The 17,097-nt window shown below is 40.1% G+C and overlaps 1 protein-coding gene and 1 pseudogene across 3 annotated transcripts in view; both read right to left on the bottom strand.

The window, feature by feature from the left end:
• KDM5A (lysine demethylase 5A) overlaps positions 1-17,097 on the bottom strand; it is a 107,241-nt gene that overhangs the window by 33,518 nt on the left and 56,626 nt on the right. For all 3 annotated transcript variants that reach the window (XM_070409511.1, XM_070409509.1, XM_070409510.1), the window contains 3 exons: positions 12,643-12,998; positions 8,759-8,897; positions 6,178-6,357 (listed from right to left, as the gene is read on the bottom strand). In XM_070409511.1, the coding sequence (XP_070265612.1) occupies positions 6,178-6,357; positions 8,759-8,897; positions 12,643-12,998 (675 nt within the window). The remainder of the gene's footprint in view (positions 1-6,177; positions 6,358-8,758; positions 8,898-12,642; positions 12,999-17,097) is intronic.
• LOC139006813 (small ribosomal subunit protein uS5 pseudogene) lies at positions 782-4,139 on the bottom strand (annotated as a pseudogene).

Genomic DNA, 17,097 nt, shown 5'->3' with positions numbered 1-17,097 from the left:
TAAAACCAAATACTGAGCTCTGGTTTAAAAAAAAAAATTCTTAAAACTGAAAATAATAAAAGGAACCATTTATTGACTACTCACCAAGTCCTGGGCACTTTCTTAAGGGCTTAACACACATTACCTAATTCAATTCTCATAACAGTCCTCTGAAATAGGTATTGTCTATATCAGGGGTCCTCAAACTTTTTAAACAGGGGGCCAGTTCACTGTCCCTCAGACCGTTGGAGGGCCGGCCGGACTATAGTTTAAAAAAAAACTATGAACAAATTCCTATGCACACTGCACATATCTTATTTTGAAGTAAAAAAACAAAATGGGAACAAATACAACATTTGTATTTGCATGTGGCCCGCAGGCCGTAGTTTGAGGACCCCTGGTCTATATTTTACAAACGGGAAAACTGAGGCTCAGAAAGGAAACAACTTGCCCAAGGACACAGGGTTAGTAATTAGGGAGCCAGTCCTCAAACATGAAACTATCATATTTCAACGCCTATGCCCTTAACTACTATTTATTTATTTTATCATTTTTTAATTTTCAATTATGGTTGACATACATTACTATATTAATTTCAGGTATACATCCCAGTAATTAGACATTATATAACTTACTAAGTGATCATCCTGATAAATCTTGAACCCATCTGACACGATACAGAACTATTAGATATTATTGACTTTATTCCCTATACTATACATTACATCCCCATGAATATTCTGAAATAATCATTTTTTTAATTTAAATTCTTTATTGTTTAAAGTATTACATGAGTCTCCTTTTTGCCCAATTGACCTCTCCCTGGCCACTCCCACCCCCCAGCACATGCCCTTATCCCCCTTCTGTCTGTGTCCACTGGTTATACTCATATGCATGCATACAAGTCCTTTGGTTGATCTCTTACCTCCACACCCCCTGCCTTCCCTCATAGACTGGACAGTCTGTTCGATGCTTCTATGTCTCTGGTTCTATTTTTGTTCATCAGTTTATGTTGTTCATTATATTCCACAAATGAGTGATATTTATCTTTCTCTGACTGGCTTAGTTTGCTTGGCATAATGCGCTCCAGTTCCATCCATGCTGTTGCAAAAGGTAAGAATTCCTTCTTTTTTATAGCAGCGTAGTATTCTATTGTGTAGATGTACCACCGTTTTTTAATCCACTCATCTGCTGATGGGCACTTATGCTGTTTCCAAATCTTAGCTATTGTAAACTGTGCTGCTATGACCATAGGGGTGCATATATCCTTTCTCACTGGTGTTTCTGTTTTCCTGGGATATGTTACTAGAAGTGGGATTACTGGGTCAAATGGAAGTTCCATTTTTAATTTTTTGAGGAAACTCCATACTGTTTTCCACAGTGGCTGCACCAGTCTGCATTCCTGCCAGCAGTGTGTGCACAAGGGTTCCTTTTTCTCCGCATCCTCGCCAGAACCTGTCGTTTGTTGATTTGTTGATGATAGCCATTCTGACAGGTGTGAGATGGTACCTCATTGCTGTTTTGATTTGCATCTCTCAGATGATTAGTGACTTTGAGCATGTTCTCATGTCTCTTGGCCTTCTGTATGTCCTATTTCGAAAAATGACTATTTAGGTCCTTTGCCCATTTTTTTTATTGGATTATCTTCCTTTTGTTAAATTGTATGAGTTTCCTATAAATTTTGGAGATTAAACCCTTATCAGAGATAACATTGGCAAATATGTTCTCCCATGCAGTGGGCTTTCTTGCTGTTTTGCTGATGGTTTCTTTTGCTGTGCAGAAGCTTTTTCTTGTGATGTAGTCCCATTTGTTTATTTTCTCCTGAGTTTCCATTGTCCTAGGAGCTATATTGGTAAAGACATTGCTACGACATATGTCTGGTATTTTGCTGCCTATGGATTCTTCTAAGATTTTTATGGTTTCCCGTTTTACATTTAAGTCCTTTATCCATTTTGAGTTTATTTTTGTGTATGGTGTAAGTTGGTGGTCTCTTTTTATTTTTTTGCATGTATCTGTTCAATTTTCCCAACACCTTTTATTGAAGGGACTGTCTTAACTCCACTGTATGCTCTTGCCTCTTTTGTCAAATATTAATTGAGCATAATGGCTTGGGTAGATTTCTGGGTTGTCTGTTCTGTTCCATTGGTCTATATGTGCATTTGTACTTTTTTTTTAGCTTAACTCACTTTATTTTTCTTGTATAATATTATGTGGTGGCCACAGCTGGAGCCTGGGTCCTCTGCACAGAAACTCTGATGTGGGTCTTTACAAGATGGTCAGTGAATTCCTGATAGGGAGACTTGGTGAACACAGTCTCTTTCCAGAGATCTGGGGTGATAGCTGTAGGTCTTAGAGATGGCATCAAAGGTGGCCTTGGCAAAGTTGCCCAGGGTGTCAGTGTAGCCCCTGGCTGAGGTGTAGCAGTCATCAATACCGGCCATCATCAGCAACTTCTTAGGCACAAGGGCCGAGATAATGGCCGGACCCCTGGGGGCAGGGATGAAGCGCAACAGTACAGAGACACAGCGGCCAGTCACCTTGCAAGGTACGGTGTAGGGTTTGCCGATCTTGTTTCCCCAGTAGCCTCGCTGCACTGGCACAATAGAGAGCTTGGCCAGGATAATGGCTCCTCGGATGGCAGTGGCTACTTCCTTTGAGCACTTCACACCCAGACCAACATGTCCATTGTAGTCCCCAATGGCCACAAATGCCTTGAACTGGGTCCTCTGGCCAGCACTTGTCTGCTTTTGCACAGGCATGATCTTCAAGACTTCATCCTTGAGGGATGCCCCCGAGAAAAAGTCAATGATCTCAGATTCCTTGATGGGCAAGAATAGATAGATTTCTTCTAGGGATTTGATTTTCATGTCCTTGACCAGGCAGCCCAGCTTGCTGACAGGGATCCACTCCTTGTCCTCGGCCTTTACTCCACGAGCTCTGCGGCCTCGGCCCCTGCCCGGAATGCCACTGCCAAATCCTCCACGGAAGCCACCTCGACCCCCTATTCCGGGGCCTCCGGGCCCTCCTGCAGCACCAGCGTCATCCGCCATTTGGTGTTTTGTGGGAAAAGAAGAAGTCCATTTGTACTTCTTAATGCCTTCACCTTTGTAACCCATTCTCCCAATCCCCTTCCCAGCTGGGAACTGCCAAAACGTTCTCTGTATCTATGAGTCTATTTGTGTTCTACTTACTCACTTTTGTTTTGTTATATTCAAATGTTTATAGAAATGTATTTATTGCCTTCCTCTTCCTCCTCTTCTTCTTCTTCTTGACCTTTCTTCTTCTTTTTGACCCTTTAACATTTCATATAAAACTGGTTTGGTGGTGATGAGCTTCTTTAGCTTTCTCTTGTATAAAAAGTTCTTTATCTGTCCTTTGATTAGCTTTGCTAGGTATAGTAATCTTTGTTGTAGGTCCTTGCTTTTTATCACTTTGAATATTTCTTGCCAATCCCTTCTGAACTGCAAAGTTTCTGTTGAGAAATCAGCTCTGTTGTAGGTAACTAACTACTTTTCTCTTGCTGCTCTTAAGATTCTCTCTTTGTCTTTAAGCTTTTGCGTTTTAATTATGATATATCTTGGTGTGGGCCTCTTTGGATTCATCTTATTTGGAACTCTACATTTCCTGGACTTGTATCTATTTCCTTCACCAAGTTAGGCAAGTTTTCTGTCATTATGTTTTAAAACAGGTTTCAATTTCTTGCTCTCTCTCTTCTCATTTCCCATGGAAATGTTGGTACACTTGAAGTTGTCCCAGAGGCTCCTTATACTATCCTCATTCTTTGTACTTTTTCTTTTTGCTGTTCTGATTGAGTCTCTTTGGCTTCCTTATATTCTAATTGCTGATGTGATTTTCAGCTTCATCTACTCTACTGTTCATTCCTTGTAAATTATTCATTTCAGTTAGTGTATACTTCATTTCTGACTGGTCCTATTTTATGCTGTTGAGGTTCTCACTAAGTTCATTGAGCATCCTTATAACCAGTATTTTGAACTATGAATCTAGTAGATTGCTTATCTCCATTTTGTTTAGCTCTTTTTCTGGAGTTTTGTTCTGTTCTTTCATTTGGGATGTTTCTTTGTCTCATTATGACAGCCTCCAAAATGAGACAAACTTTCTCTGAGCTCAAGCATGTGGCAGCATTTAGCCCTTGTGTGGTGGGGGGGTTGTTTCTATGTATTAGGTAGAGCTGCTACATCTCCCAGGCTTGGAAGAGTAGCCTAATGTAGTAGGTATTCTCTAGAGCAGCAGTTGCCAACCTTTCGGACCTCACAGACCACCAGTGGTCCGTGGACCACAGGTTGGCAACCACTGCTCTAGAGTCCAGTGGCACAGCCACCCCGAACACCCAAGCTAGACACTTGAGGTGCATTCCCCGTGTAGGCTGTACACAACCCCTGTAGTAGTTAAGTCTTGATTGCTGTTGGCACATCAATGAGAGGGACTTATCCTCAGATGGATCAGCTGAAAGGACTGGCTGTAACCACTGACCACTAGCCTCCAGCCACCATGGAGGATCAGCTATGCAGAGGCCAACTACACAGAGTAGGACTTACTTCAGCAGGGGTCTGGTGCCTGCTGAGTCCACCTCTAGAGTTTGTTGCTCATTGAGGTGGTTGGATGATAGTGCTTCGATGTGTTCTAAAAGCTGCCACTGGGTGCACTGGCTCTGGGACCTTCAGGGAGGTGCAAACCAAGATCAGCTGCCGCCTGTGCTCTGCCTGGGGCATGAACTACAAAGGCCACCAGGTATGAGCTACAAAGCAATCTACAGACGGTTGCTACTTGTGCTGAGTTTGGAAGTGCCCTCCAAGCTGTGACCCAAGGCTAACTGCCACTATGCCTGGGGCCAACTTAGTGAGAGGTGTGCAGCTTACTGAGGGACAGATGCTGCTTGTTTTGGGAAATTCTGAAGCATGAAAATCTGAAACATGAGCTAAGATGGCCATTCATATGGAAAAGCAACTGGAAACAGTTCAGGCCCTGGCCAGGTAGCTCAGTTGGTTACAGCATCATCCCGATATGCCAAGGTTTTGGGTTAGATTCCTAGTCAGGGCACATATAAGAATCAACCAATGAATGCATAAATAAGTAGAATAACAAACTGATGTGTGTGTTTCTCTCTCTTTCTCTCTCTCAATCCATCAATAAACTTTTTTTTTTTTTTTTAAAGAAACAGCTTGGGTGGGACCAAAAGATGGGTGGGGCCTCAGGGAATCACCAGGGTGGGGCAAACATTGTGAGCCAGGCTGATGGGAGTCTCAGATATGGTGCTCACCTGCCAGCTTTCGGCGGGGGGCGGGGGGGCTGATGAAAGGAACAGTGGCCTCTGCCAGCACTTCTGTCTGGGAGAAAGCTCCCGTCCCCTTAGCTCTCATCCTTAGCTCTCATCCTGATGCTGAACAATTCAGTTCCTCCCTGTTCCAGCCTGTAAGTTGCTGCCCCATGCTGGCAATCAGAGAAAGTGAGTCTGAGTTAGTCCTTGTGCAGGGCCCTTTAATAGGAACTGCCTGGGACTCCAGCAGTCTCTATGTCCCTCAGCCTTAATCCCTACTGGTTTTTTATAGCCAGGAGTTATGAGGACTTCTCTTCCAGCATTGGAACTTTGGCTGGGGGATCTGGTGTGGGTTGGGACCTCTTGTTCCTCAGTGGGGACCTCTGCAGCTAAGATATCCCTCCTGATTTTTATCCGACACACATGGGTGTGGGACCAGCCCGTTCTGTGTTTCTGCCCCACTAACAGTTTCAATGGGGCTTCTTTAATTCCCTAGTTGTAGGACTTCCATTCAGCTGAATTTCAGATGGTTCTGAATGATGTTTGTTCTATAGTTTAGTTGTGATTTAATGTGGTTGTGGGAGCACGCAAGTACCATGTTTACCTGCGCTGCCATATTGACCAACTAGTATGTTTAAATGCTCAAGATGAAAAGGGTAATGAGTATTTAAATTTGTGCTTCTGAGAAAGGTCTTTTCAGTGACAGAATCCATTAATAACAGAGATAAGATCCAGGCTAATTGACACAGCACAGGGGGAACCAGAAATAAGTTTGTCATAGGCTCCAGATTTCTGGTCAACATTTAATATTACCTAATAGGAATCACTTGTATAATCATGACCAGATAAAATGAAAACAATACTACTACCTACTTCTGATAAGGAGATTGAAGTATGTATCCAAAAATTAAACTACTCTTTACCTGTAACAATGTATGGCTAGAATTCTTCTTAAGAAAGGTCCGCCCAGTCCGTTCTCTCCACGCCCGAGCTGCTGCTACTTGTGATTCTACCTGGGGCAATGCATCAAGACGCACAGGGATAGGACGCCCTTTAGCAGATAAACTCTCCAGCTGCTCCAAGTAAGCATAGTTGCTGCCACTCTGAAAAACAAAAGTACATCCTCACACAATTTGCATTCACTTACGGAGTTTAGAGTGACCTTTTTAATTAAATATTATTCTTTAAATGTAATTGTGCCCTTGAATTAACAGATACTAATGTTCTTAAAAAGTATGTGCAAATACAACATGCAGATGATGCATAGAATTGTACACTTGAAATGATATATTAACTAATATCACCTCAATAAATTTAATTTTAAGTAAATTCATGTTGTCATAAAGATTTTAATTTTATTAATCAATGAGGGGATCAGTTAGATATAAAAACCAGTTCAAAGGACAATGTAAGATCAGACATATATGTGCAATTAGAAATGAGAAAAGGAATTTGCTAATGGATGGAAACAGATATTTAATATCACACAGCAGCAGTCGCCAACCTTTCGGACCTCACGGATCACCAGTGGTCCGAGGACCACCGGTTGGCAACCACTGTCATACAGGACAATGGAATGATCTTTTCTACAGTGTGGAAATCAACTGTTCCAAATACAAGGACAAATGTAATTGCTTCTCTATGAACATAATTCATTTGTATCACTATCATTTTAAAATAATTGACAGAGTTGTTAAATAGCTTCATCAAAGATAATTTGCCGACCACTGAACTAAACATCCAATATTCCACTGAAAAGACATCCAGTAATCTCTTTCCCGTTTCAAAGTCTTTCACAATTTTTCCAACAACTACAAAACGCTGCTTTAGTTCTGATAACCACCTCTATTTTATGTTATACAAACACGAGAATGGATATTTTCCTTCTAAGCCACAATGCTTCAACATTTCCATATAATGATGTCATTGTTTTTAAAATTTATATACAACTTTAAATTCACTAAATAATTAAATCATCACAACATGTGAGTTAACAAGTAATCCATTCTAGGGTCTTATTAAGAACACCTGAAGTGGGTTGGCAGGCTGTAGACATTAATTGAAAGTGATATCATAGATTGGATGAATCTCCTAGCAGATAAACACGTTAGCATTCCGAAACTGTATATATCTCACAACATTCATTGCTATTCAGAGGCTATGAAGGAAAGATATAGTATTAAGTGCTAAATGTTGATATTCCATTAAAAGGTTATTTCCCACCCTAGCTGGTTTGGCTCAGTGGATAGAGCATCCACCTGCACACTGAAGAGTCCTGGATTGATTCTGGTCAAGGGCACATGCCCAGGTTGCCCTTGATCTTCAGTGAGGGGGGGGGGGGGGGGGGGGCATGCAGAAAGCAGCCGATCAATGATTCTCTCTCATTGATGTTTCTATCTCTCTCTCCCTTCCTCTCAGAAATCAATAATATATATTTTAAAAGGTTATTTCCCATGTATTAACTGACTCATCTGCCTACAAATTCATTTTGAAAGTTACACTGAAACATGGGAAAATAAACATGCAGGAAACTTTGGAAAAGAATAATAAGGTTCTCATCCTGAGATATTAAAATGGTATAACTAAATTGGAATGGTGTTAGAATAAGAAAAGGCAGCTAATTGAAAGATAAAACCTAGATACAGATAGGTCAAGAAATACCTTAATTACTGCTAATCTCTCTGTAGCCAACTATAGCCATTTGACTACAGAATACCTTCTGGCTAAGCCTAGATAGAGCCTGCTCCCAAGCTATGTATCCTAAAGAAGAGTTTGCCTGTGAACAGAGCTGTCCACTTATTTACAGTCTACAAGTCAGTCCTCCCACTGAAGGAAAGGGCTCGGTGGAGGAAAAGTCCTTCAAAATTAGAGGGAACCAAGAAAGCTACCTGTACTTCCTGACTAAGTCCTTCTTTCATAAATAAACAGCCAAGTAAGGATTATCAGACATTTAAGGACAATCAATTGCTGAAATAGGTCAAAGGTGAAATGGAGGAGCTTTCCTGATGAAGTAAGAGATAATTTTAAAAACAGCATAGAAAGGTATCTAAGCAGGTCCTAGAAAAAAAGTCAACTGAAAAGGAAGTAAAAAAAAGAAGTCATTAGAACTTGACACCTAGAATATGTTCTTTCTTTGTGCAGCAGTTCAGTAGAAGAGAGTTGGTTTCCTCTGAGTATAGCTCTATAAGAAAGAGCACTTATATCCTGAGTACTGTGCATGCCCTAATGGTTTGTATAATTCAGAAGAAATATTATGTATTCAAGCAAACTTTTATCACTAGCACTTACTTCATTCTGTCAACTTTTACAGCAGGGAGTCAATACAGACAAGTAATGTTTAAACCGGTAATATTTATTTAGAATTATAAAATCAGTTGCAAAAACAAGTGAATTTTAAGTACTGTAATTATTTTATTTTATCTATTCTAAAAAATTAAACGTTTTAAGGATTCACTAGTGAAATAGCATTATCTGAATGGTAAGAGAATTCAAAAAACTCCTTACCTGAATAGCTTCCACTTTAGTTGTCCATTCTCGAGCCTTCTGTAAGGCTTCTTTCAGGGACAGCACATTGGGTAGAAAGGCTGGAATGTTCTTAGCTTCGTTCACAATGCTTTCTAAACTTGCCACGCTGTGCCGTGGTCTACGAAAACATAAAAATTAGGGCAGATGCATGAGAAATCAAACAACTATCAACATTTACATAACATTTTAGAATGTAGAGAATTTTCATATACATGATTTCATTTAATTCTTACCACAATCCTATAAATGAGGCAAAATAACTATTTCCATTTTACAGATACCTTTAACGTAAAGATCATTTATTTTCCCCAAAGTCATGTAGTAAATGGTACACCTGAAATACTGATGTCTCAAATCCCATGCTCTTCACTACACTAAATTGCCTCTACCTGAGTTCTCCACAATATCTGAAACTGTCAGAGATGCATATTAAATAGCAATGTGGAAACAATAGTCTAGAAATTAATGTTGGCTATGTACATTAAATTCAACTACATTCATAATACCTAGTTACACAAAGATGAACAAAACCAACCTTTATCCTCAACTAATCGGAATACAAGATAGGCATGTACTGGGAACTAAGAACAAATTACTATAGGGGAGGGAGTGATTAATTCTGCCTATGGGAGTTGAGAAGGGCTTTGAGTTAAGCCTTGAAGAATTGTGATATTGCAAGTAAAAGGTTAAAGGAAAAAAACACAAGAATATAATGAACAAAGACAAAGAGAAAGATTTAAAATATGAGTTGGTAGTTTAGTTTAAGATCAGAGATGGTGTGAAGACTGGGGCTGGGGGGGCGGTGAGCAAGAGTAAAACCAAGAAGTAGGGGGATTTGGCAGGAAAGAAAGATGTAAACAGATTAAGAGGTCTTAAGAGCCATGAATTTCACTAGGCACTGTGCTAGGTCTGGGAGATTATTAATGCACAAGGGTGACAGCGTCCTTGCCTTATGAAAAATTTTAATCTTGTGGAGGAGGGGAATATTAATGAGTTAGATGCACTATAAGTACAATGATACAGGAAAATAAAGACGCTATCAGGATATATAGGAGGGCCTAATTGACTTGGTAGGTGAAGGAAGGATTCCCAGAAGTGGCCTCTAAGCTTTCTTATCCTTTTTGAATAGGAGTTAGTCAGAAAAGCTGGGGCCAGAGGGAGGGTGGGGGTGGTGAAGGTACACCACAGGGGATGAGCAGAGAGGAAGGCTGTTCCATAGGAGAATAAAAGGTGCAAAGGTCCAGAGATGAGAAAGAACATGGCATGTTGGAGGAAGCAATGGTGGGAGGCAGGGACAATCACTGTTAGAATACAAGTGGAAGAATGGCAAGATATGAGGCAAGATATTAAAGCAAGGGGCTAGATTATAGCTGGCCTTATAAATCAGGTTAAGGAATCTGAACTTCATCCCAAGGGGAATGGGAAACAAGGCTTTAAGCAAGGGAGTCAAATAGTCATCTGTATTTTAGGGAAATACTAGTTGCAGTGTAGAGAATGGATTAGAGAGGGGTGAGCTCATAGACAGGACCTACAGCTACAATCCAGATCAGCAACAAAAAAGAATGAAAGTGAAAAACTGAGGAATTAGAATCAGTATGACTTCGTAGTTAACTGAATTTGATAAGAAAATAGAACCCAGGGATCAAACTTAATTTCCAAAGTACTGACTTGTTCAAATGAGTGAAAGATAGTATAATTCAGAGAACAAAGGAAGAGATTATGGGAAGGAATTAATGTGTCCAATTTTGGATATGGGAATTTGAGGAACATCCAATGGAATTATCTAATAGACAAATGGTATCTATGAAAAAAAATCTATAGATGAGAATTTGGAATTAATCAGTATAAAGATGGTAAATGGAGCCAAGAAGTTAGCAAAAATTTTCAGAGAGGTATACAAAGTGAGAAAAGAAGCAGTCTAGGCCAGAATATTGAGGAAAGTCATTATTTAAGAGGCAGAGAGAGAAGAAAGATATTTAAAAAAATGATCAGACCCTGGCTGGATAGCTCAGCTGGTTAGAGAATCATCCCAATATCCCAAGGTTAGGAGTTCGATCTTCAATCAGGGCACGTACAAGAATCAACCAATGAATGTATAAATAAGTAGAACAACAAATCGATGTTTCTCTCTCCTTTCCCCTCTCTAAAAATCAATAAATTAAAAAGAAAACAAAGGTCAGTAGTTAACCAGTACTAAGAAATGAAAAATAGTAAGAATATGTTTCAGAAAGGTAACTTTGACAAGAGTTAGAAAAGGGAAGATTCTAGTTCCCACCATTCCCCCAACCCCATCACCCCCTACTTCTTTACCAATTTTATTTTCTTTGTGACACTATATATCTGAAATTCATTCATTCCTTCACTATTCAACTGTCTCTCCCCACTAGAATGGTGGTTCTGTTTAGAGCAGGGAACTTAAAGAAAGATATAAAAGACACTGTAGAGGCAAAAATCACTAAAACTTGGTGACTAATTAAATGTAGAAAAATGGGAAAAAATAAAGTTTTTAAAGATCACTATAAACAAATTTCATTCAACTATGATCAATTGCATCAGATATACCAAATCCTAATTTTGCATTCCAAAGTCATTTAGCTTTTTCCATTTAATATGCTTCCACTTCCCGAAGTGTCATGAATCTGAAGGAACAGGAATATTTTAGATAGGAAAAGCTATAAATAAATATAGTTTGTATTTTCCATAGCATCTGGAGAGCAAAATATCCAATATATATGGAGCCTTTTTTGGCAGAGCAGAACTGTGGTAATTAAATCATCTAAGGCTTTCCTAACAAATCCATTCAAAATAAGTGGCTGGCATAGCAGTAAGTACATGGAGACTTCAGAATAAAGTGGAAAAGGCTTTAAATTTGAGCTGTGTTATTTAATAACTATGTGATCTCTCTTTTAAGCATCCCAGTTTTCTCATATTCACAGTAGAAATTATATAAATATAAACCTTAGCTGCTGAAAAAAGACTTTCACAAAGAACATTAGTCAAGCCGAAACCGGTTTGGCTCAGTGGACAGAGCGTCGACCTGCGGACTGAAGGGTCCCGGGTTCGGTTCCGGTCAAGGGCATGTACCTGGGTTGCGAGCACATCCCCAGTGGGAGATGTGCAGGAGGCAGCTGATCGATGTTTCTCTCTCATCGATGTTTCTAACTCTCTATCTCTCTCCCTTCCTCTCTGTAAAAAACCAATTAAAAAAAAAAAAAAAAAAAGAACATTAGTCAAATTAGTTGATATATAGTCAAATATGCTTTACTTAAATCTCACAAATCCAATGGGATGCCAACAATAATGCAACTGCTTAACGTTCTTGTGTCTGATTCTTATCTCCCACTACTTTCCTACATAAATCCTCCACTCCAAAAAAGCCCATTTAACGCTTGTCTCATACCTTAAACTTAGCTTATGACATTTCTCTTGCCTCCTCTTCCACTTCAATCCTACTCATTTTTCAAGGCTCTCAGTTCTTACATTTCTCTCAAAATTCTCTTTTGATCATCTAAGCTAACAATGATCTCTCCTCTTTTGAATTCCTATAGCACTTTTCTGTACCCCTCAGTTAATAACATACTGCAATGAGCTTTATATTTCTTAGCTCCTAACTATAAAATCAGTAATGGAAGGCTCTAAACAAAATACTATTTTGTATCACTTAAAGTACCTAACAAAGTACTCTGCATATAGTATGCACACAATATTACAAACTGTCTATATGTAGACTCATTTGATAACTTAGTGATTGGTCAGGGAAGACACAAAATATTTATTGAAATAAATAGACCCTTATGCTCCTCCTCCCATTCTATTATCTGGCTTAGTTATTATAGAGGCAACAGTCACCAATATGTGTTCACCTTGCCTGTAGGCAGACCTTAGCCTTTTCTTCCCATCGCTCAGAGACTGTAAGGAGCTCCTGTAGTTCAGCCATTGCTTTCTCCACAGCATGGTGGGGAGCCAACCCCACCCCAGAGTCTATCAATTTCTTCATGACATCCAAAGTGACTTGTTGTGGATCTGATAGAGTCAGTCTTACTTCATCCAACCATCGAGCCTGCTGTAGCTCTTGCTTTAAACGGGCTAATTCAGGTAGCTCCACATAGAGACTAGAGCCCATGTCTATCAACATCTGGAGTTTAGAAGAATCTGGGGTTTCATCCATCATGGCCTCTTGAGCACGTTCATGAAACTCTTCCACATCATCCAGCAGATTCTGAAAAGGCCAAAGGAATAAAAATAAAAATAAATATAAAAGATAAAAAATGTTTATGTAAGAGGGAGACCAAGATGGCGGCGTAGGTAAACACCGGAGACCGCTGCAGCAAACAACCATTTCAAAAATACAACTAAAAGACTGAACGGACATCACCCAGAACCACAGGAAGGCTGGCTGAAGAGAGACTCTACAACTAGAAGGAAAGAGAACAGCAAATCGAGGCTCAGAGGCGGCGCAGTGTGGAAAATACAAAGGTACCGAGGTGCGCGCGAAAGCGGGCTGGTGGCTGAGGGCGCGGTTGTCGTTTTCTGTCGGGAGTGAGTCTCAGACTCTGGGCTCCAGATCCGGGCGAGTCTCTAGGGACCCAGACTCAAACGGGAGAAGCGGGATTATCCGGCATCAGTTGGAACCTGAGGGCAGCTTTCTCTCCGAGGTTTGCAGCGGCTGCCGGGGTTCTGAGAAGCAGAGCCTCTGGGAACGGGACTGAGCGTGGCCATAACTGCTCCCTCCGCCCGCCCTGTTGAGCCCGCCCCGCCCAAACCCTGCGCACAGCCATTTGCCGATCGCCTCAGGCAAAGGCTGGATTAGCGCCTCCCCAGAAGACAGACGTTTTCCATACAGCTGATTCCTATAGCCAGTCGGCCTGGGGGTCAAATCCCTCTAGTGTTAACTACAACAATTAAGGCTTGGCTAGAACAAGACTGCGCACAGAGACCACAAGGGGGTGCACCAAGAAAGCATAAAAGATGCGGAGACAAAAAAACATGACAGAAATGGAGGATATGGAGCTAAGAATCGCAATTTTGAGGGCTTGCCATAAATTTGTGCAGAGCCTCACGAAAACTAATGAGACCCTCGATGCTACGATAAAGAAATTAGAAAGTAAGCATACACGGACTGAAATAAAGAATATTATACCCAATAGCAGACCAGAGGAGTACAATAATCAAACCAAAGATTCGACAAAAAACACCCAATTGGAAAAGCAAAATGAAAAAAGAATCCGAAAGTGTGAAGATAGTGTAAGGAGCCTCTGGGACAGCTTTAAGCGGTCTAATATCAGAATTATTGGAGTGCCAGAAGATGAGAGACAGCAAGATATTGAAAACCTATTTCAAGAAATAATGGCAGAAAACTTCCCCCATCTGGAGAAAGAAATGGACTTACAGGTCCAAGAAGCGCAGAGAACCCCAAACAAAAGGAATCCAAAGAGGACCACACCAAGACACATCATCATTAAAATGCCAAGAGCAAAAGACAAAGAGAAAATCTTAAAAGCAGCAAGAGAAAGAGGCTCAATTACCTACAAGGGAATACCCATACGACTGTCAGCTGATTTCTCAACAGAAACTTTGCAGGCCAGAAGGGAATGGCAAGAAATATTCAAAGTGCTGAATACCAAGAACCTACAACCAAGATTACTTTATCCAGCAAAGCTATCATTCAGAATTGAAGGTCAGATAAAGAGCTTCACAGATAAGGAAAAGCTAAAGGAGTTCATCACCGCCAAACCAGTATTATATGAAATGCTGAAAGGTATCCTTTAAGAAGAGGAGGAAGAAGAAAAAGGTAAAGATACAAATTATGAACAACAAACATGCATCTATCAACAAATGAATCTAAGAATCAAGTGAATAAATAACCTGATGTACAGAATGAACTGGTGATTATAATAGAATCAGGGACATAGAAAGGGAATAGACTGACTATTCTTGGGGGGAAAAGGGGTGTGGGAGATGCGGGAAGTGACTGGACAAAAATCATGCATGCACCTATGGATGAACACAGTGGGTGGGGAGTGAGGGTGGAGGGTGGGGTGGGAGCTGGAAGGAGGGGAGTTATGGGGGGAAAAAAGAGGAACAAATGTAATAATCTGAACAATAAAGATTTAATTAAAAAAATAAAAAAATAATAAAAAAAATGTTTATGTAATAAGCATATCTGATAGGCAATAAAATACATAGTTTTGATAGGCAAAATTATCAATTCTAGACCATCTAATAATCTCACCATGATAATACCAAATGGATATGATAGTTAAGGGCATAAATATGCTTCTCTATAATTACTTACATAGTCCTACTTTTAACATATGATTAATTAAAACATATGTAATGACTTCTGACTTAAATGCAGGCACTAAACAAATACAGCATTAAACAAAACATAAAAAGTCCTTGTCTTACAAAAACATACATTTCAATATAAGTGGCCAGTCACTGGATACATAAATAAAATGTCAGGGTTTTTTAAAATGCTATAAAAATAAAATAGGGCAGCCCTGACCTGTTTGGCTCAATGGATAGAGTGTCAGCCTGCGGACTGAAGGGTCCCAGGTTCAATACCGGTCAAGAGCATGTACCTTGGTTGCGGGCACATCCCCAGTAGGGGGTGTGCAGGAGACAGCTGATCGATGTTTCTCTCTCATCGATGTTTCTGACTCTCTATCCCTCTCCCTTCCTCTCTGTAAAAAATCAATAAAATATAAAAAATAGTAATAATAAAAATAAAACAGGGCAACAATAGAGAATGAACAGAAGGGGAGCATATTACTTTGCAATGGTCGTCTGAAAGACAGATGAACCAAAATAAAAATGAAAAGGTAGATAAGGGAACCTTATGAAGAGCTGGGAAAGAGTAGTTCAGGCGGGGCAAATAATAATTGCAATAGCTTTTAAATAGAAATGAGCCTGGTGCTCAAAAGTGAATGATAGGGAGCAAAGTAGTTGAAGAATAAATGTAGTTGAATAAGCAGAGGTCAGATTACATAGTGCCTTGTAGATTATGAGTTTGGATTTCAATTACTTGATTTTGGAGAATCAGTGGAGGATTTTAACCATGGGGAAGTGATATGATTTGATTTTTATAATTTCTTAAATATATTTTTATTGATTTCAAAGAGAAAGGGAGAGGGAGAGAGAGATAGAAACATCAATGATGAGAATCACTGACCGGCTGTCTCCTGCACAACCCCTACTGGGGATCGAGCCCGCAACCGGAGCATGTGCCCTTGACCAGAATTGAACCTGGGACCCTTCAGTCCACAGGCCAACACTCTATCCACTGAGCCAACCCAGCTAGGGCTGATGTGATTTGATTTATATTTTACATGATCACTCTGGCTACTAAAGGAAAAATAAACTGTCAGGACAAGAATAGAAAGGAGATCAGGTAAGAGGTTGTTGTCATAATCTAAAGGACAGATTCTAGTGGTTTAGAGCAGTTTAAGCAATGAGATTAATGACAAATGGTTTACTTTGGGATTCATTTTGGAGATAATAGTAGCACTTGTTTAGAGATTGGATGTGGGGTAGGAGGGCAATAAAGGAATAAAAATTTTTGACTCATTAAAGCACTTTTAGATGCCTTTTAGTCTTCCAAAGGGAAGCGTAAAACATGCAACTGGATAGTCAAGTCTGTGGAAAAAAAGAATGGCAGCTGGAGATTTGGAACTCAGCTGAATATAGGTGATATTTAATATCAATGTGACTGGACAAATAAGAAGAGATCACGACCAAGAATAAAAGAAGGGCTGAAATGCCCAGCCGGTATGACTCAGTGGTTGAGTGTCAACCCATGAAGCAGGAGGTCAGGGTTTGATTCCCATTCAGGGCACATGTCCGGGTTGCTGGCTTGATCCCTGGCCCTAGTCAGGGCACATGCAAGAGACAACCAATTGATGTGTCTCTAATATGAGACACATCAGCCCCACTCCCCGCTTCCCTTCTCTCTAAATATCAATAGAAAAAATATCTTCAGGTGAAGATTTAAAAAAGAACTGAGACTCCTTATATACTCCACAACCAGAAATCAAACCAAGGAGAAGACAATCAACAAAGAAGACTAAAGAAAAGGAATTATGAATGACCTAAGAAAAACAAAGAATACAGTGTCACAGATGTTTAAAGAAGAAAATCTCTCAGGGCCCACCCAGTGTGGCTCAGTGGATGAGCGTTGGGTCAAGCACCAAAAGGTCACCGTTTCGATTCCTGATCAGGCACATGCCCAGGTTGCAGGCTTGATCCCCAGCAGTGGGACATGCAGGAAACAGCCAATCAAAGTGATTTTTCTCTCTCACTGATGTTTCTAACTCTCT

Source organism: Myotis yumanensis, unplaced genomic scaffold (genome assembly GCF_028538775.1).
Source record: "Myotis yumanensis isolate MYYU_CA2020_CCGP unplaced genomic scaffold, mMyoYum1.0.hap1 SCAF_3, whole genome shotgun sequence".
Lineage (NCBI taxonomy): Eukaryota > Metazoa > Chordata > Mammalia > Chiroptera > Vespertilionidae > Myotis > Myotis yumanensis.
This window is presented reverse-complemented; position numbering and strand designations above follow the sequence as displayed.